Below are 17417 nucleotides of genomic sequence, written 5' to 3' on the forward strand. Positions count from 1 at the left end.
TTGGACCAGATGTTTTCAAACTTCAGGATGCTTTGGATTGAGAAAGGAAATGCATATACCGTACATTATAACACCTTCAGCGGGATCTGGAGAAGCAGCCTGTAATCTAACAAACAAATATTTCTTTTTTTAATTAAATCAAATTAAATTTTATTTTTTATTGAAATATAGTTGATTTACAATGTTGTGTTAGTTTCAGGTGTACAGCAAAGTGATTCAGACATATATTCTTTTTCAGATTCTTTTCCCTTGTAGGTTATTAGAAAATATTGAATACAGTTTCCTGTGCTATACAATAGGTCCTTGTTGGTTATCTATTTTATATACAGTAGTGTGTACATGTTAATCCTAAATTCCTAGTTTATCCCTCCCCCCATGAATAAATATTTCTTCATTCAAAATACGAATATTTATTCTAAGTGGGATAAATACAGATATAAATAGCCTCACTTCAGTCTCAGTTGGTATACCTGCCAAACTGGGTTTGGGTTAGGGCAGATTTGGCCATCAAATAAGTTACCAAAAACCCTTCAGTTTTCAGAGATCTTCTGATATTTGCATTGAAAACAAGGTTTTTCAGAGCTTTGGGGATATGAGAATTGCAGAGAATTGCTGTATTACTAAAGTAAAAAAAAAAAGATAAGATTGAAATAGAATTTGGAAATCCTGGATATTGTTCAGAAAGCAAAATTTTGAATTTGATCACCTCTCCACTTTGGCAAAGTTTTAATTTTTTCTTTTAAAAATTTCAAAGCAAGGGCAACAAATAGTTGATGAGGAAAAGTTTCTCTTTATAGAGATTCCAAATAATAAATGAAGTCAGAGGACTTCCCTCGTGGCGCAGTGGTTGACTCCACGCTCGCAATGCAGGGAGCCCAGGTTTCATCCTTGGTCAGGCAACCAGATCCCACAAGCATGCCGCAACTAAGAGTTCGCATGCCGCAACTAAGGAGCCTGCGAGCCGCGACTAAGTCCCGGCACAACCAAATAAATAAATAAATAAGTGAAGTCAGAATGATAAAATATCACCATTTTGCAACTTCTAATGGAATAATGGATCTAGGCAATCAAGAGCTTCTAGTATTTTAAAAAATCACAACTAAATATTTTGCATCTTCCTTTGTAAGTATCTAACCCACCTATGAATTAGTTTTGAAAAAAAAAAAAAAGTAAATATGACTCTGTTCAAGCTTCCAGACCAGTTTATAGGAAATACAGGAAACAAAGGAACATGATAAACACCACAACACGAGTCTAGAAAAATCTAGACTGTGTGAAACTCCTCAAGGGAAAAGATCTGGTCTCTTCAACAAATATATTGCAAATTAAAAAAATTAAAAAGAGGGGGGGATCCTGTAGATTAAAACAAACCAAGTATTATATATAGAAACAAATTGCAATGTATGGACCTTATTTGAATCTTGATATGAACAAGCAAACTGCCTCCCCCTGCCAAAAAAGAAAAAGACAAAAAATCTGGCACAATCAGGGAAATTTAAATACTGACTAGATATTTGATAATATTAAGAAGCTATTTTTAATTTTTAGGAGTGATCATATATTTTAAAAGTCTTTATCTTCTGGAGATGTATACAAAAATATTTACAGATGAAGAGTTACGATGTCTTGTATTTGCTTCCAATTAATCCAGTGAGGATGAGAAGAGAGAGGGAGGAGGGAGGGTGAGCACTAAGTTGATAATGTTGAGAATTCATGATGAGTGCACAGGGGTCATTTTACTGTTCTATTTTTGAACATGTTTGAAATTTTTCATAATAAAAAGGGAAAAAATAAAAAGATATATATCTACACACACAGAGAGTATAGATTACATTGTATTCCTCAAGGGAAGATTTGTATCTAAGTTGGAAAGTACTTTAATGCTTATAAAGGGTATTTGAAGACTACTGTTAGTAGAAAAAGATGGGAAAACTAAACTCATTGAAATGAAAATTTGAAAATGTATAATTCAAAACTGAAGGAAATAATTTAAGAAAAATATTTAGCCTGAAATTTAGGATGAAAAATGGAAGAGGTGAAATTACCAAGAAGTTGTAGGAGACAACACTAAATGAGCTTTTTAACAAAGCTGACCTCAGCCTAGGCTAATACCAGTTTATGGGGTAAAAGATGAGTTTCCAGGATCTACCCTTTTATTATTATTATTAGAGTAAAAGAAATACATTGTAAGTTGACATCTCAAGACTCCTTGAACACCTCTTAACTCTGAAAATAACTTGCGATCTAGTTTCATTAATGCCAGCAGGTGGCGTGTTTGTTAGCTTTATTTTTTTCAAGCTCCGAAAAATTTGAGAAGCAGTATGAACATGTGAAAATAAGAAATGCTCTTTTTTCATTCTTTATATTTCGCTTCTCTCAGGGAAAATAATTTATAAGGATACAAATAAAATAAACTCTGTTTTTCTACTTTTCCACCATATTGAGAGCTTGAATTTTGTATTAAATTGCTACCTGCTTTCACTTTTTCTATAGTAAAATATATCTGATTCAAATCCCAAGCCATTGCCAGTCTCAAGATGGCATTGGTCAAGAGCTAAACCACCGGGAATCAGAAAGCCAGGTGTATCTTCACAGTGTGCTAAAAAAACAATGTGTTATGGCTTGTGTGCTGAGATTTTATGTTGCTTTCAGTGCCACTGAAAATTTCCCAGATAGGACCAAAGTTTCAACTTAGCCTGGAACAATCTCTGCACTCACCCTTGTCTAGCTCCCCAAAGAACGTCCAGGGCTGAGGAAAGTCTGGTGCTCTGCTTCTCTCGGGGTAAGCCCTAAGCAGACAGTTTACTGATGTGAAATCTCTGCTGAAGGACACAAATCGACCTCTTGTTAGTACTCTAGACGCGAGTGTCCTCAGAATCTTTAAAAGAATCCGGAGGTCTCTGAGAGGAAGTTAAGTGAAAATCCCCATTCTCTACCCCTTTGGGTTTGGGACTGATTTGCTCTAAATGGAGATGAAAAATGACCCCACGTATTTTGTTGTGTTAGCATGCTCCAAGTTGGAGGAGGGGGACACAGGTCATTTAGTTTCTGACAAAGAGATACCAAATCGTCAGTGCCCATTACAAATTCATTCAACAAAGCAAGTATTCATAGTTGACTTTATTGTGAGAAATATTTCAGACATGGTAGTGCTTGTTTCTAGTTTAATCAAAATGCTAATTCTTTTTCCCCCACTGAATCAACCTCTTTTATTACTATTTCTGGAAACTTTTATTCTGTAATATATCAGACTTCTTGCAAATAGAAGTTGTTTAACTTCATAGAACAATTTGAGAATAATAACTTCCATAAGGCTTTTCAATCAAACATGAACGAATGTCTTTTTTCTTTTATAGCTTTCTTGTTTACAATACCCATCACAAAATTTCAAGAAATTCATAGTACTATGAAAAGGAAAATAGAGATTACCTATAATTCCACCAGATTTTTCTTTTCTTTTCTTTTTTTTTGGCTGCACTGCACGGCTTGTAGGATCTTAGTTCCCCGACCAGGGATTGAACCCAGGCCACAGCAGTGAAAGCACCAAGTCCTAACCACTGGACCACCAGGGAATTCCCTCTTCCAGACTTTTAAATATGCATCATATACTTTTTTAAAAAATCAATTAATTAATTATTTATTTTTGGCTGCATTGGGTCTTCGTCGTTGCACGCGGGCTTTCTCTAGTTGTAGTGTGCAGGGGCTACTCTTCCTTGCTGTGCGTGGGCTTCTCATTGCAGTGGCTTCTCTTGTGGCGGAGCATGGGCTCTAGGCACGCGGGCTTCAGTAGTTGTGGCATGAGGGCTCAGTAGATGTGGCTTGTGAGCTTAGCTGCTCTGTGCAGTCTTCCCGGACCAGAGTTCCGACCCGTGTCCCCTGCATTGGCAGGTGGATTCTTAACCACTGCACCACCAGGGAAGTCCCACATACGTTTTTTAAGTGAAATAGTTTGATGAATTTTTTAAACATTCTCTTTCACTTAATAATATATTGTGGACATCTTTGCATATTAATAAATATAATTATAACCACATTACTTTCTTTAAAAACACATGGAGGAGGAAGCACTATTTATAGTCTTTAGGGATTTTCTTTAAATTTAGAAATAACATTCATAAAGTGTATAACGTTTCATGTATATCTCAATAAATGTTTACATATGTAAATGTCTTTGCTTGGGCTGCCATAACAAAGTACCATACTGAGTGGCTTAAACAACAGAAATTTATTTCTCACAGTTTTGGAGGTTGGAAAGATCAAGGTGCTGGCAAGGTAGGTTTCATTCTGAGGCCTCTTCTCTTGGCTTGTAGGTGGCTGCTCTCTTGCTGTGTGCTCACCCCCTGACCTCTTTTCGCTTGTTGAGGGAAAGAGGGGGGCAGAAAGAGACTACACAAGCTCTCTGGTCTCTTCCTGTAAGGGCACTAGTCCTGTCAGATTAGGGTTCCCTCTATATGACCTTATTTAACCTTAATCACCTTAAAGGCCCTATTTCCAGTGGGGTCATACTGGGGGTTAGCTTCAACATACTGAATTTGGGAGGGATTAGTCCATGGCACTAAAGCTTATTTTTTAAGAAGGAAGTTTTATATATACATCAAAATAAAGAATTAAAAGATTTTGTTGGATAATTTAGGAGAATGATTTATGTGGGTACTTTGGTATTCGTGAGAGCAAAGATTTTTGTCTTTTCTGTTCATTGCTGAAGTCTCATGTCTAGAATAGTGATTAACACATAACTGGTGCTCCGTGTTTACTGCATGAAAGACTGAATGTTTTCTTTTCTTTTTTCTGGAGGAGGGAGGCAGTATCAGAGCTTAGGAGCCATAGATTATTAAGACAGATTGTCTTTATTGAATCTCAGCTCTGTCACTTACTAGTTCTTTTACCTTGGACAAGTTACTTAAACTCTCTGTGCCTTAGTTTTCTCTTCTGCAAAATGGGTATTTTAGGGTTGTTGTAAAGATTAAATTAATTAATAAATAGGCTTAAGCCATTTAGAGTAGTATCTAATATGTAGTTGGTAGAAGTAGATACCTTGAAATAGGCAATACATGTTAGATATTTATATTTATGCCTAATTCTCCTTTTTATATATGTGGTCATAAACTAAGAAAATATCTTGTGAAGTTGGTAATGTGGAATTCTTGTTGCCTCTGCTTTTCAGGAAGAAATACTAGGGCACAGAGGTCAAATGACTTGTAAATGTGATGACCAATGTAAATGTGTATCCTACTTGAATATTCAAAGTAAGGCAATATATTTGCATTTTCCTGGAATTGTTTATTATTTAGGATTTTTAATGCTTTACTTAATTGATGGTTTACAAGCTACAAACTTAAATTGAGCCCCCAAATTGTGTTTATGTATACAACAGCTATAAATTCACTAAGTTGTGGCTATATATAGTCTCTCATATTTTGGATCCTCCTTATGATTTAAAAAAATACAACTTTATAGTCTCAATTAGTCATTAGGTATCTTCTCAGGCAATGGAAGCTGAAAGTACAAGTATTAACATGCAGAATCCTGCACATTTTTGAATGATGAAAAGGGATCCTCATTTAAAAAAATCAGGAATCTCTGCTCTAGTGGCTCTATATACACGAAAATTCTTGTATATCTTGATCTCTTAATCAGAACTGTAGGGAATCTCCCTTTTGGGCTTGCCTGAAACTGTGAAAACCAAAGCTCCACCTTTGGCATAGGGGGTTGGAGGCTGGGCGTTCGTCCGAGATAAACTACAACTCCCAAGATTCCCGGGTGAGGAGCTCTTGGGAGTTGTGGTTCAGTGAACACTGCGGCACCAATGCCCCTGCACCTCCCCTCCCCCTTCCATCGCAACCTACACCCTGGGCTCAGAATCTGGATGAGTAAGTCGCCTAGTCATCTCTCTCGTGGGAATTTTTCTCGCTTTTCCATTTTTCTCTTTTGTTTCCTCTGTTAGCTTATTGTTAGGCACACACAAGGACTACTCTTCTGGAGAAGAGTCGAGACGGAAGAGGCGGGATCAAGCTCTAAGCCGGAAGGGGTGAACCTGGCAATGAAAGTGATCCGGTGCCTGTCGGGCTGAAACGTATTGGACCACAGAAGGTTCAGACCTCCGTAAGGAAACCTAACGTCCTTTCTGTCTTTTTTTTTTTTTTTTTTTTTAACGTGCTCACAGTTCACTTCTCTTTTCTGGTCTTAAAAGTCTATTTTCCTTCTCCAGCTTTTTTTTTTTTTTTCCCCATGGTGTCTCCCTATGGGATCACTCCGTATACCGAGTTAGTGTGGCTTACACGTGATCCTCTCGTGCCGGCTTAGTGTCACTTCTGACTTGCCAAGGCTGAGAGTTGTCCCTAGAGTATCATTTTATTTTTAATTTTCATTTATTTTATTTATTTATTTTTGGCTGCGTTGGGTCTTCGTTGCTTCGCGCGGGCTTTCTCTAGTTGCGGCGAGCGGGGGTTACTCTTCGTTGCGGTGCGCGGGCTTCTCATTGCGGTGGCTTCTCTCGTTGCCGATCACGGGCTCCAGGCGCGCAGGCTTCAGTAGTTGTGGCATGAGGGCTCAGTAGTTGTGGCTCACGGGCTTAGTTGCTCCGCGGCATGTGGGATCTTCCCGGACCAGGGCTTGAACCCATGTTCCCTGCCTTGGCAGGCGGACTCTTAAACGACTGGAAAAGAGTCACCAGGAAAGGCCCTAGAGTATCATTTTAATCCTGTTACTGTCGGGGAGTGATGGAGAAGGCTTGCTATTCTCAGGTATAGATAAACCTAGGGTATAGATAAACCTAGAAGATAAATGTCTTGGGATTTACTTAACATTGAGGTTCATGACCTTGAGAGTTGCTTTTTCTACTATTTCTAAAATGGAAATTTAGCTAGAGGTGTTTTAACAAAAATCTTTTTGCCATTTTTTTGGTTACGTCCTTTTTCAAATGGACACACTTTCTGTGACTAGATGTTGTTTTAGACCAGGGTTCCTGGCCTCCTTAATCAATAGATATTGATCAGAGGCCAGACAAGAAATTCAGGCAAGGCTATATCGTGGCCCCTGCTGCAGCAGAGGGGAGTGAGCAGGTTCCTTACATGGGGTGAGGGTAGGCGTGTGTTCAGGGATCCAGCAGAGGGGTGGCTTAAGTGGTCTACCCATCCCCTTGGCTACGTTGTGTGCAGGGGGCATGCGCAGTACCCTGCTTTTGCTCCCCACTCTCTGCTTTTGCTGCCAGCTCTTCAGAGGTGCCAGTTGGGCTTTTTGGTCTCCTTTTATCTAGTTGTCCAGAATTTGCCCCAACTGCCCATGCACACCGTTATTTTTAGCCCGTATTCGTTTCTTTGTATTTTGTTGCTTAAGGAAACATTTGTCCAGGTGCAAGCATTGCAGCACTGCAGCAAAGGGTCCCAGGTCCCAGCTTGTCTCAATGTGAAGACAGGCAGAAACTCCTGCTGGAGGACTGTAACATTTGTGGCTACTGTGCCTTTGTGCATGCTTCCCGCAGTCCTTTTCTCAATGTGATTCAGTATGTTAAATTTCCTTAGTACAACCCTGCAAACTGTGAATATTTTAGAGACTATTCTGAATATTTTATTTCCTAGGAGATAACAATATCCAAGTTAGCAGACTTACAAATGATCAAATGAGCTAATATATGAATACACCTAACGTAGTAGAAACACTGGAGACAATAAAGGTTGATTCTGATCAATTTTGACCCTTATTTCAACTTTGAACCTCAGGATTTTAGGGGCAAAGTATTTTTCTTAGAACACTTTATCTTCTCTTTCTTACTCAGTAAAACCATTATGTACATTTGTTATCTCTTTTGATTATCTCTGTTAGAAGGAAGAACAGATAATTATTATTGTACATAACTAATTTCACCTAACATGTAATTTTTTAAAGTAATTTTTCTTCCTGACTGTAAAAGTAGTATGTGCTAAATGTATAGGAAACTTGGAAAACACGAAGAAGTAGGAAAAAAAAGGAAGCAAAAGGAATCCATCATCCCACAACTAGAGATCATCTTACTAACGTTTTGGTATGTTTTTAGTTTTCTTTTTTCAAAATAAAGCTCTTCCTCAACTTATGATGCAGTTATGTCCCCATAAACCCATGTATTCCATATACTGTAGACAAATTTGAAAGCCTAATTGAGATTATATTGTTTTGATTCTGTTTTTTTCATTTAATATAATTATCATCATTGTCTTTTTTTTTTTTTTACCAAACTTTCTACTTTCTTAGTCTGTCAGTGTGTAAATTTTCCGTCCTTTAGGATCTCAGTTAAAAGGGAAGCACCTTCGAAGAGTGATTGCATAGTTGGGAATGAAAAGCACTGAAGTCTGAACAGGCAAGCTGCATTCACCTCAGCTCTGCCTCTATCTGGCAGAATGAATAATCATGATTAAGTTACTTGACTTCCTTGGGCATCTGGATACCTAAGAATTAGACAAGGAAGTAGTGTTTCCTTCAAACTTTAAAAATCTATTAATATACGAACCATCTAAAGTTTGCATGATTATTTCATACTTGTCAAGAGCTTATTCACACACTCAATTTTAGATTCTGGGTACTTTCTAGAAAATAGCTGATTTAACCCATTCTATTGATATATTTATTAGTTACACTCCTACTCATTTGCCTTAGTTAATTATATATGTTGAATGGGTAGAAAACAGCACTACCTTCATTTATTTTGTTATATTCACAGATTTGAAGATTTGTTTTCTTCTTGTGGGTTATTGAATTTAGAGACTGTGTTTGGAGCTGGCTGAGGCAGTGAACTGAGCAAGATTTCTTGAGGCTCCTTCAGCTTTTATATCTGTGGAGTTGATATTTCTCAGATTGTGTTTATTTTGTTTCAGATGCTGAAATGAATCGTCACCTGTTTGTTTGGCTTTTTAGACATCCGTGTCTTAATGGTCACCACCAGTGCCATGTCCATCTCCATTCTCATCAACTTACACAGATACCTCTTGACACAAGGCTGTGGGTTTTTAGACGAAACAGGAATCACATTCTCCATTGTCTGTTAAGTGAGAATTGGTCCAGGAGATATTGTCATCAAGATACCAGGATGCTCTGGAAGCATAAAGGACTACAGAAATACATGGAGGACCTGAGTAAGGAGTACCAAACACTTGATCATTGTTTGCAGCATGTCTCTGTGAGTGAAGGGGACCGGAGGTCCTTGAATCAACGGCATGCTGAGCTGGCTCCGCTTGCAGTCATTTACAAAGAAATTCAGGAGGCTGAACAAGCCATTGAAGAATTAGAATCAATGTGTAAAAGTAGGTAAAAGATATGTGTGTACAAGTACAGGATTGATTTTCTAAGTTAAAGGTATATTGAATACAGTCTTTTAAAAAGCCTGCACATAGTAAGCCCTGCACTTGGAAAGGACAGGACTCTGTACTCTGGGTGTTTGAAGTATTTCAGCTACTAAAGAGCAACTACTAAGAGACCGAGGTCCTTGTGGTACTTGCCAAGAAGCACTTAGGGTCTGGGAGACTAAATATTGACCTTTTCAGAATTTTTAATTTATTAATAGATCTTTATTGGGCACTGTCCTATGTGCTACATACCAGGGACACAAAAATACAATTCCTACCCCGTCAGAGGGCTTATATGGTATGGGTATTATTTCATCACCCCAAAAAGAAACCCTACACCCTTTAGCCATCTCATGCCAATCCCCCCCATCCCTGCCAGCCCTAGACAACCACTAATCTACTTTCTGTCTCTATACAGTTACTTATTTCAGGCATTTTATATAAATGGAATCATACAATATGTTACCCTATGTGACTGGCTTCTTTCACTTAGCATATGTTTAAGGTTCATTTATGTTGTAGCATGTTTCTGTACTTCATTTCTTTTTATTGCTGAATTATGTCCCATTGTATAGATATACCACATATTATTTATCCATTCATCAGTTGTTGGTTATTGAGTTTTTCCACTGTTTTGGTTATTATGAACAATGCTGTTATGAACATTTGTGTACAAGTTTTTGTGTAGACATATATTGCTAAGTTGTGTGGTAACTCCATGTTTAACTTTTTGAGGAACTGTCAGACTGGTTTTCCAAAGTGGCTGAACCATTTTACATTCCATCCTCAGAGTATGAGCGTTCTGGTGTTTCTACATCCTCTCCAACCCTTGTGACCCGCCCTTTCGATTCTAGCCTTCCTGGTGTGTGTGAAGTGGTATCTTACTGCGGTTTTGACTTGCATTTCCCTGATTAATGGTGTTGAGTGTCTTTTTATGTGCCTATTGGCTGTTGTATATCACCTTCGGTTAAATGACTGTTTAGATCCTTTGCCCATTTTTTAATGAAGTTGTCTTTTTATTATTGAGTTGTAAGAGTTCTTTATATTACAGATACAAGTTCCTTATCAGATATATTATTTGCAAAAATTTTCTCCCATTCTGTGGGTTGTCCCTTGAAGCACCTCAGTTTTTAATTTTGGTGATGTTCAGTTTATCTTTTTTTTCTCTTGTTTGTGTTTTGGTGACATATCTAAGAAATTATTGCATAATCCAAGGTCACAAAAGTTCACATCTGAGTTTTCTTCCAAGGGTTTTATATTTTTAGTCCTTACATTTAGGTCATTGATCTATTTGAGTTAATTTTATATATAAAGTGAGAGGTGTTAATTTTTAATTTTAGTATCTCTTAATATTTTATTGCCTTAACATTTTTTCTTTTATGAAAAATTTCCAAAATATACAGAAGTTGAGAGAAAAGTATAATGGACTAACCTGGGATTCAACATTTATCCAAATTTTTTTTTTTTTAAAGGACATGAGCCCTCTTTTTTTTTTTTTTTAATATTTATTTATTTATTTGGTTGCACTGGGTCTTAGTTGTAGCATGCAAACTCTTAGTTGCGGCATGCATGTGGGATCTAGTTCCCTGACCAGGGATCGAACCCGGGCCCCCTGCATTGGGAGCATGGAGTCCTATCCACTGCGCCACCAGGGAAGTCCCGATCCAAATTTTGCTATTGGCTTTTATTGTATTTTATTTTTAATATTTATTTATTTGGCTGCACCGGGTCTTAGTTGCAGCACACCACATCTTCAGTTGCAGCATGCGGGATCTAGTTTCGTGACCAGTGATGGAACCCAGGCCCCCTGCATTGGGAGCACAGAGTCTTAACCACTGGACCACCAGGAAAGTCCCTTGCTATTGGCTTTTAGTTTAATTTATAAACTTTCTTTTGTGCTCCATCCTGTTTCATTAAGCCTTAGAGATGTTAAGCAGCATCGAGGCCAGTCACAGCTATACCTGTAAAGTCCTGGATGTCCAAAGCCTTACCTTTTTCTGCCTCCTATTAGTGGTCTGCAAGTCTCTCACTTTTTTTTTGGCCATGAGGCATGCGGGATCTTAGTTCCCTGACCAGAGATTGAACATGTGCCCCCTGCAGTGGAAGTGCAGAGTCCTAACCACTGGACCGCCAGGGAATTCCCTCTCACCTCTTTTAATGAGGATTATTTTTTACTCTTTCGCATAATGCCACTCAAATTTGTAATTAATTAGTTTGGGAAAGTTGCTTGCACATAATAGGAGCTTACTAAATGCTTTCCAAATTAAATTGACATAACCTCTTTCAGCCACGTTTGTATCATGTGTAATATTAGTATGGCTTGGCTATCATCCTTTGGCTTCACTCCCCTCTGTAAAACAAGTATGATTGCCTTTCTCTGTTTTATATTCTGATCCATTATGTAATTGTCTTAACTTCAGTCCCTTTCCCTGTTTTTTTTAAACGACATGAGCCCTCTTTTTTTTTTTTTAATATTTATTTATTTGGTTGCACTGGGTCTTAGTTGTAGCATGCAAACTCTTAGTTGCAGCATGCATGTGGGATCTAGTTCCCTGACCAGGGATCAAACCCGGGCCCCCTGCATTGGGAGCATGGAGTCCTATCCACTGCGCCACCAGGGAAGTACAGGGCCTGTGTCTTATTCATCTTTATTTCCTGCGGCACCAAACATAAGGTATAATAGACTCTTGAATCTGTTGATACAGTGAAATTGAACTAGATTGGATCTTACAGTTCAGTAAATAATAAAAAGCCACAAAAATAATTTTATATGATTGCAGATCAGCAGGTTTTTCTGGTACCTCTGACCCGAGACTTATGTGCACAAGGTGAGGCCAGTAGCGATACTACAATTCTGCAACAGGTGATCCATAATTAGAATTGAGTTCAGATGGCACCTTATCTAGGAGCCTTCCTTAAGGGTTGAAGTCTGGGTTAGACCACCCTTTAGGCCTCGATGGCGCTGCCCACACCACATATTGTCATCAAGTGAATGTGTCCACCTTTCCCACCAGACTGAACCACTTTAGCCCTGAACCATGTTTTATTCATCCTTGTGTCCCCAGCAACTGGCAGAGTATTTAGCACAGAGTAAGTGTGAAATGTTGAAAGCAGGAATGAGGCATAGAATCCCGCCAGACCCCCATGACTTCCATGACTAGAAAAGAATTTTAAAGAGCCTTCTCTCCTGTATGAGTCTTCATTTCTATTTTCTTCTTTATTTTTAAGAATTAAAAATTTCTACCTCATCTAGCACACATCACCAGTGACAAATGGAATCTCTGGGCATCTAAAGCAATGGAGTCAAAGGTTATGGGATCCACCCTACTTGGCCACTATCTCATTGATAGCTTGTGTTATTAGAGCTCCATGATTTAACTTTTTGCTTTGAAATGATGTGAAAATGACCATTCTTTCCATAAAGCAGAGGCTTGCAAGGATGTGTGGTTTTTTGACCCATGTGGTGTTTTTAAAAAATGTTTACTAAGTATGAACATTTCAAGAGGTTTCAGAATTTTAAAGAGGTCTTATTTCTGACTTCTCTTGAAAAAAAAAAGAGGCGTTTCTAGCCATGCTACATTACTCACAGTGTGCTGGGTAATGGCTGCCAGCTTTAGACAAGAAATGGTCACCCCAGTTTACCCTGAAACTTAGCTTATTCGGGTTTACATTTAATTAGCCAGTCCCTTTTTAAACCTGTTTGATTTATCACTGATTTCTGTAATTACTTACAGACATTCAAATCACCAGCTCATTGGGGCAAGATCGTATTTGTTGAGTTTTTTGGACACACTTAGCAAATACTTTATATTCTCTAACTATTCTGTTCTTTTGTATAATCCCTTGCCTTCTCAAGTGAAATAAAACCTAGTAGGTAGAGATTAGATAGCTATTTAAGAATTTCTTTGTAAGTATTTAAACATTTTTACCATTATTTCTGTCGATGGTTTGTAGGTCTAAATAAAGAAGATGAAAAGCAGTTACAAGAACTTGCTTTGGAAGAGAGGCAAACCATTCTTCAGAAAATCAACATGTTATACAGTGAGGTATGTTTTAAGAGGTAAACTAATCTCAGCAATGTTAATGTAAAGGAATACTATTCTTGCTAGACTATGTTTTGCTGCTCAAAGTATTTTCCAAACACCAGTTGATTAAGTCTTCTCTTATGATGATTGATAATATTGGGTTTAGTGCTGTCATTTACTACAGAATGAGATTGAAGAGATTGTGTTGGCAAGGAATGAAACCACCCTCCCCCCCACAGACAAAAGTATTCCAAAGCTGAATCTATTAAGTTAGCAGACAAGGAAACACATGCTAGTGAAGAAATTTACTTCAACATGGAGTAGAGTCAGGGGGTTTTAAGTCTTAGAAAGAGGGAGTGGTACATGGTAACTGGGTTAATTAAGGATTGAAAATTTGCATTCAGGATAGAATGGAATGAATCCAAGGGATAGAGACAGTGGGTTAATACAAGTCTTTAGTCCCTTCTAGCTCAATGGATGGTTTGTCTACAAGAAAATGAAAATACGGTGCTATGTACTATGTTCCCCTTTGTCATATTTGCCATCCTCCTACCTTCAGTCTTCCCTACCCTGGGAATCCAGTAGAGAGACGGTTTTTTCCTTGAAGTATAGTTGATTTACAATGTTATGTTAGTTTCAGGTGTACAGCACAGTGATTCACATATACATATATCTTCTTTGTTAGATTCTTTTCCCTTATAGGTTGTTACAGAATATTCAGTATAATTCCCTGTGCTATACAGTAGGTCCTTGTTGGTTATATAGTTTATATATGGTAGTGGATGTATGTTAATCCCAAACCCCTTTTCCCTTTGGTAACCATATGTTTGTTTTCTATGTCTGTGAGTCTATTTCTGTTTTGTAAATAAGTTCATTTGTATCTTTTTTTTCTTAGATTTCACATACAAGCAGTATCATATGATATTTGTCTTTCTCTGTCTGGCTTGCTTCACTTAGTATGATAATCTCTAGAGGGACTTTTTGAGGATGAGGATGGAGGTATCAGTTATTGTTTTCACTGATTTAAACAGCTAGTCAAAAGCAGATGTAGGACATCTGACTCTTAGTCTACTACTCTCTCCTGCAGGCTATATCATTTCTAGCAGAGATGGACTATTTCAAAAATTGTCGGTAGGGGGAATCATGACACATAGATACTTTCAGTTTGATTTGAAAGACCTTTTAGTAATAATAAAGTTGCTTCCCTTTTCTTCCTAAGAGGTAAGTTGGTTGCTTTCTTTATTAGAAAGCCCCTTTTTTTCTTGTCACACTGAGAAACTATTTGAGCCTTACCTTGGGAATCCTCAATCTACTCTTTAAACAGCAACTCTGCTGAGAAGACAGGGCACGGCCTGGTGTCCGTCCGCTGTCATTTATTGTGGGAGAGAATATATAATTATATGTTAAAAGTCCTCATTTTCTCCAAATGAAGACTTTCAGAGCTTACTTCTTTCATTACATGAAAGAAGCTACTGTTTAAGACTAATCAGAAGCAAAATTTGAAGAAAATTGAATGGAACACTGGACTTTGATCTAAACTTTTGCATTTTAGAAAATTAAGATAATTTGATAGCATTGTAGAAAATATGCCAACAAGTAACTTCATTGTTAACATGAATCATCATTTATTTTAGGCCTAATTAGGTCTACTTATTAAAGCATTTTAGGACCAGACCTCTTTGAGATGCTCTATGATTTTGTTAATTACTGATTTTTTAGTATTTGGGGGTCTTTTATCTAAGTTCAAGGAATAGCAGTATACCATGGAAAATATACACACTAATACTGATTTTTTTTTTTTCTTTTTCAGCTTCTCCAGAGTCTAGTGCCAAAGGAGAAATATGACAAAAATGATGTTATTTTAGAGGTGACATCTGGAAGAACTACTGGAGGTCAATAAAATAGTTTTATCGTAAATGATCTTAAAAACTACTTAAATGTTACCTTGATATGACACACTGTAACTTTAAAAGTCTGTTAAATGTGTTTCACTTTGGAAGTAGTCATTTCTCAACTCCTAAGGGGTTTTTACTTAAGGAGGACTCTCTAAGAAATTTGTGCTGATTTTTAAAAAATTTTTTATTGAAGTATAGTTGATTTACAATGCTGTGTTAGTTTCTGGTGTACAGCAGAGTGATTCAGTTATAAATGAATATTTTTTTCATATTCTTTTTATTTTGGTTTATTACAGGATATTGAATATTTTCTATCCTACTGTGCTATACAGTAGGACCTTGTTGTTTATCTATTTTATATGTAGTAGTTTGTATCTGCTAATCCCAAACTCCTAATTTATCCCTCCCCACCCCCTATTCCCTTTGGTAACCATAAATTTGATTTCTATGTGTGTGAGTCTGTTTCTGTTTTGTAAATAAGTTCATTTGTGTCATATTTTAGATTCCACATGCAAGTGATATCATATGGTGCTTGTCTTTCTCTTTCTGACTTACTTCACTTAGTATGATAATCTCTAGGTCCATCCATGTTGCTGCAAATGCCATTATTTCATTCTTTTTTATGACTGAGTGGTATTCCATTGTATATATGTACCACATCTTTATCCATTCCTCTGTTGATGGACATTTAGGTTGCTTCCATGTTTTGGCTATTGTAAATAGTGCCGCTATGAACATTGGGGTGCATCTATCTTTTCTTATTAGAGTTTGCTTCAGATACATGCCCAAGAATGGGATTGCTGGGTCATATGGCAACTCTATTTTTAGTTTTTGAAGGAACCTCCATACTGTTTTCCAGAGTGGCTGCACCAATTTACATTCCCACCAACAGGGCAGGAGAGTTCCCTTTTCTCCACACCCTCTCCAGCATTTATTGTTTGTAGACTTTTTGATGATAGCCATTCTGAGCAGTGTGAGGTGATACCTCATTGTAGTTTTGATTTGCATTTCTCTAATAATTAGCAACGTTGGGCATCTTTTCGTGTGCCTACTGGCCATCTATATGTCTTCTTTAGAGAAATGTGTGCTGACTGAATATTTTTATATTTTCTCTTAGGTGATATCTGCCAACAATTTACCCGGGAAATATTTGATATGTATCAGAATTATTCAAGCTACAAACACTGGAAATTTGAACTTCTGAATTATACACCAGCTGATTATGGTAGGTGTGTTTGAGGATTTGTCCATAGATGATGCTGGAAGTTGTTTTTCTTCTGATATTGATTAGAACCGTGTTGTCCCATTTTTTAAAACATTTGACCTATATCTACTAAATACTGTGACATGGGCTCATCAATCACAGTGGCTTACTATAGTAGAATTCTTACTGTGGGAGAAGAGAGTGGGAGGGAAGGAAGTATCCTCCTAGGAAGGAGTATCTGAATTAGAGAAACTTTCCCTGTGGAGGGTTGATATATGCCTTGCCTGAAAAATCATTGCTCTGTTGTTCAAAGCCAAGATGTATTAAGGTTTTTACTCTGAAGTACTAATGATGTGTTGGAGGTTTATGGGAATGCAGAAGAAGTTAGTCATTTGTCTTTATTTTCAAGAAGCTCCCACCCTAGTTGGGCTGATAAAAACTTAGACAACATAAACAATAAGAACCAATGTGAGTCTTTAAACTTTTAAATACTCAAGTATGTTAAATCAGAACATCTGATAGTAATTCTTTTTTGTTCAATTCTCTTAATCCACCTGGAAGTTTTTGTCTGCTTGGTTACACAAAGATACACTATAGTAGACAGAGGGCCGATGAATAATAACCCACAAATTATCAAAGTGGGGAAAGAGGATTCGTGTAAGTTAAACAATCGAGGGAAATGAAAACAAGTATAGAGCATAAGTAAGGTTGTGCGTCTTATGGATTTGAAATACAGCCAGTGGTTAGGAAAGGTGAAACAGGAGGGAAGGGGGCAGGGCGCAACCTTTGAAAGAATGACATAGCCTGAGGACATGACATAAACTGATGAGAACCAAATGGGTCCAAGATGGTGGACAAGTCGACTTCCACTAGACCTTGAGCCTCAGTATATGCTCATTGTAATACATCAGCAAGCTAAATGACACACTGACTGGCGCCATGACAGTGCCAAGGCCAACCATAAGGATGAAAAATTGGG

At 37.5% G+C, this 17417-nt stretch overlaps 1 protein-coding gene across 4 annotated transcripts in view; it reads left to right on the forward strand.

The window, feature by feature from the left end:
* Positions 1-5782: 5782 nt before the first annotated feature.
* The window catches only part of MTRF1 (mitochondrial translation release factor 1), a 52360-nt gene continuing 40725 nt past the window's right edge, over positions 5783-17417 (forward strand). For 3 of the 4 annotated variants that reach the window (XR_014326916.1, XR_014326917.1, XM_082859565.1), the window contains exons 1-6: positions 5836-6102; positions 7931-8020; positions 8847-9272; positions 13269-13360; positions 15150-15231; positions 16352-16459. Coding sequence is in view for 2 of the 4 variants with exons in the window: in XM_082859565.1 (XP_082715691.1) it covers positions 8855-9272; positions 13269-13360; positions 15150-15231; positions 16352-16459 (700 nt within the window). In the remaining 2 variants the exon portion in view is untranslated. Of the gene's footprint in view, positions 6103-7930; positions 8021-8846; positions 9273-13268; positions 13361-15149; positions 15232-16351; positions 16460-17417 lie in introns of all 4 variants that reach the window. The other variant, XM_082859566.1, reaches the window with a different exon arrangement.

The sequence above is a fragment of the Leucopleurus acutus genome (assembly GCF_964270905.1).
Source record: "Leucopleurus acutus genome assembly, chromosome: 18".
NCBI classification, from domain to species: Eukaryota; Metazoa; Chordata; class Mammalia; order Artiodactyla; family Delphinidae; genus Leucopleurus; species Leucopleurus acutus.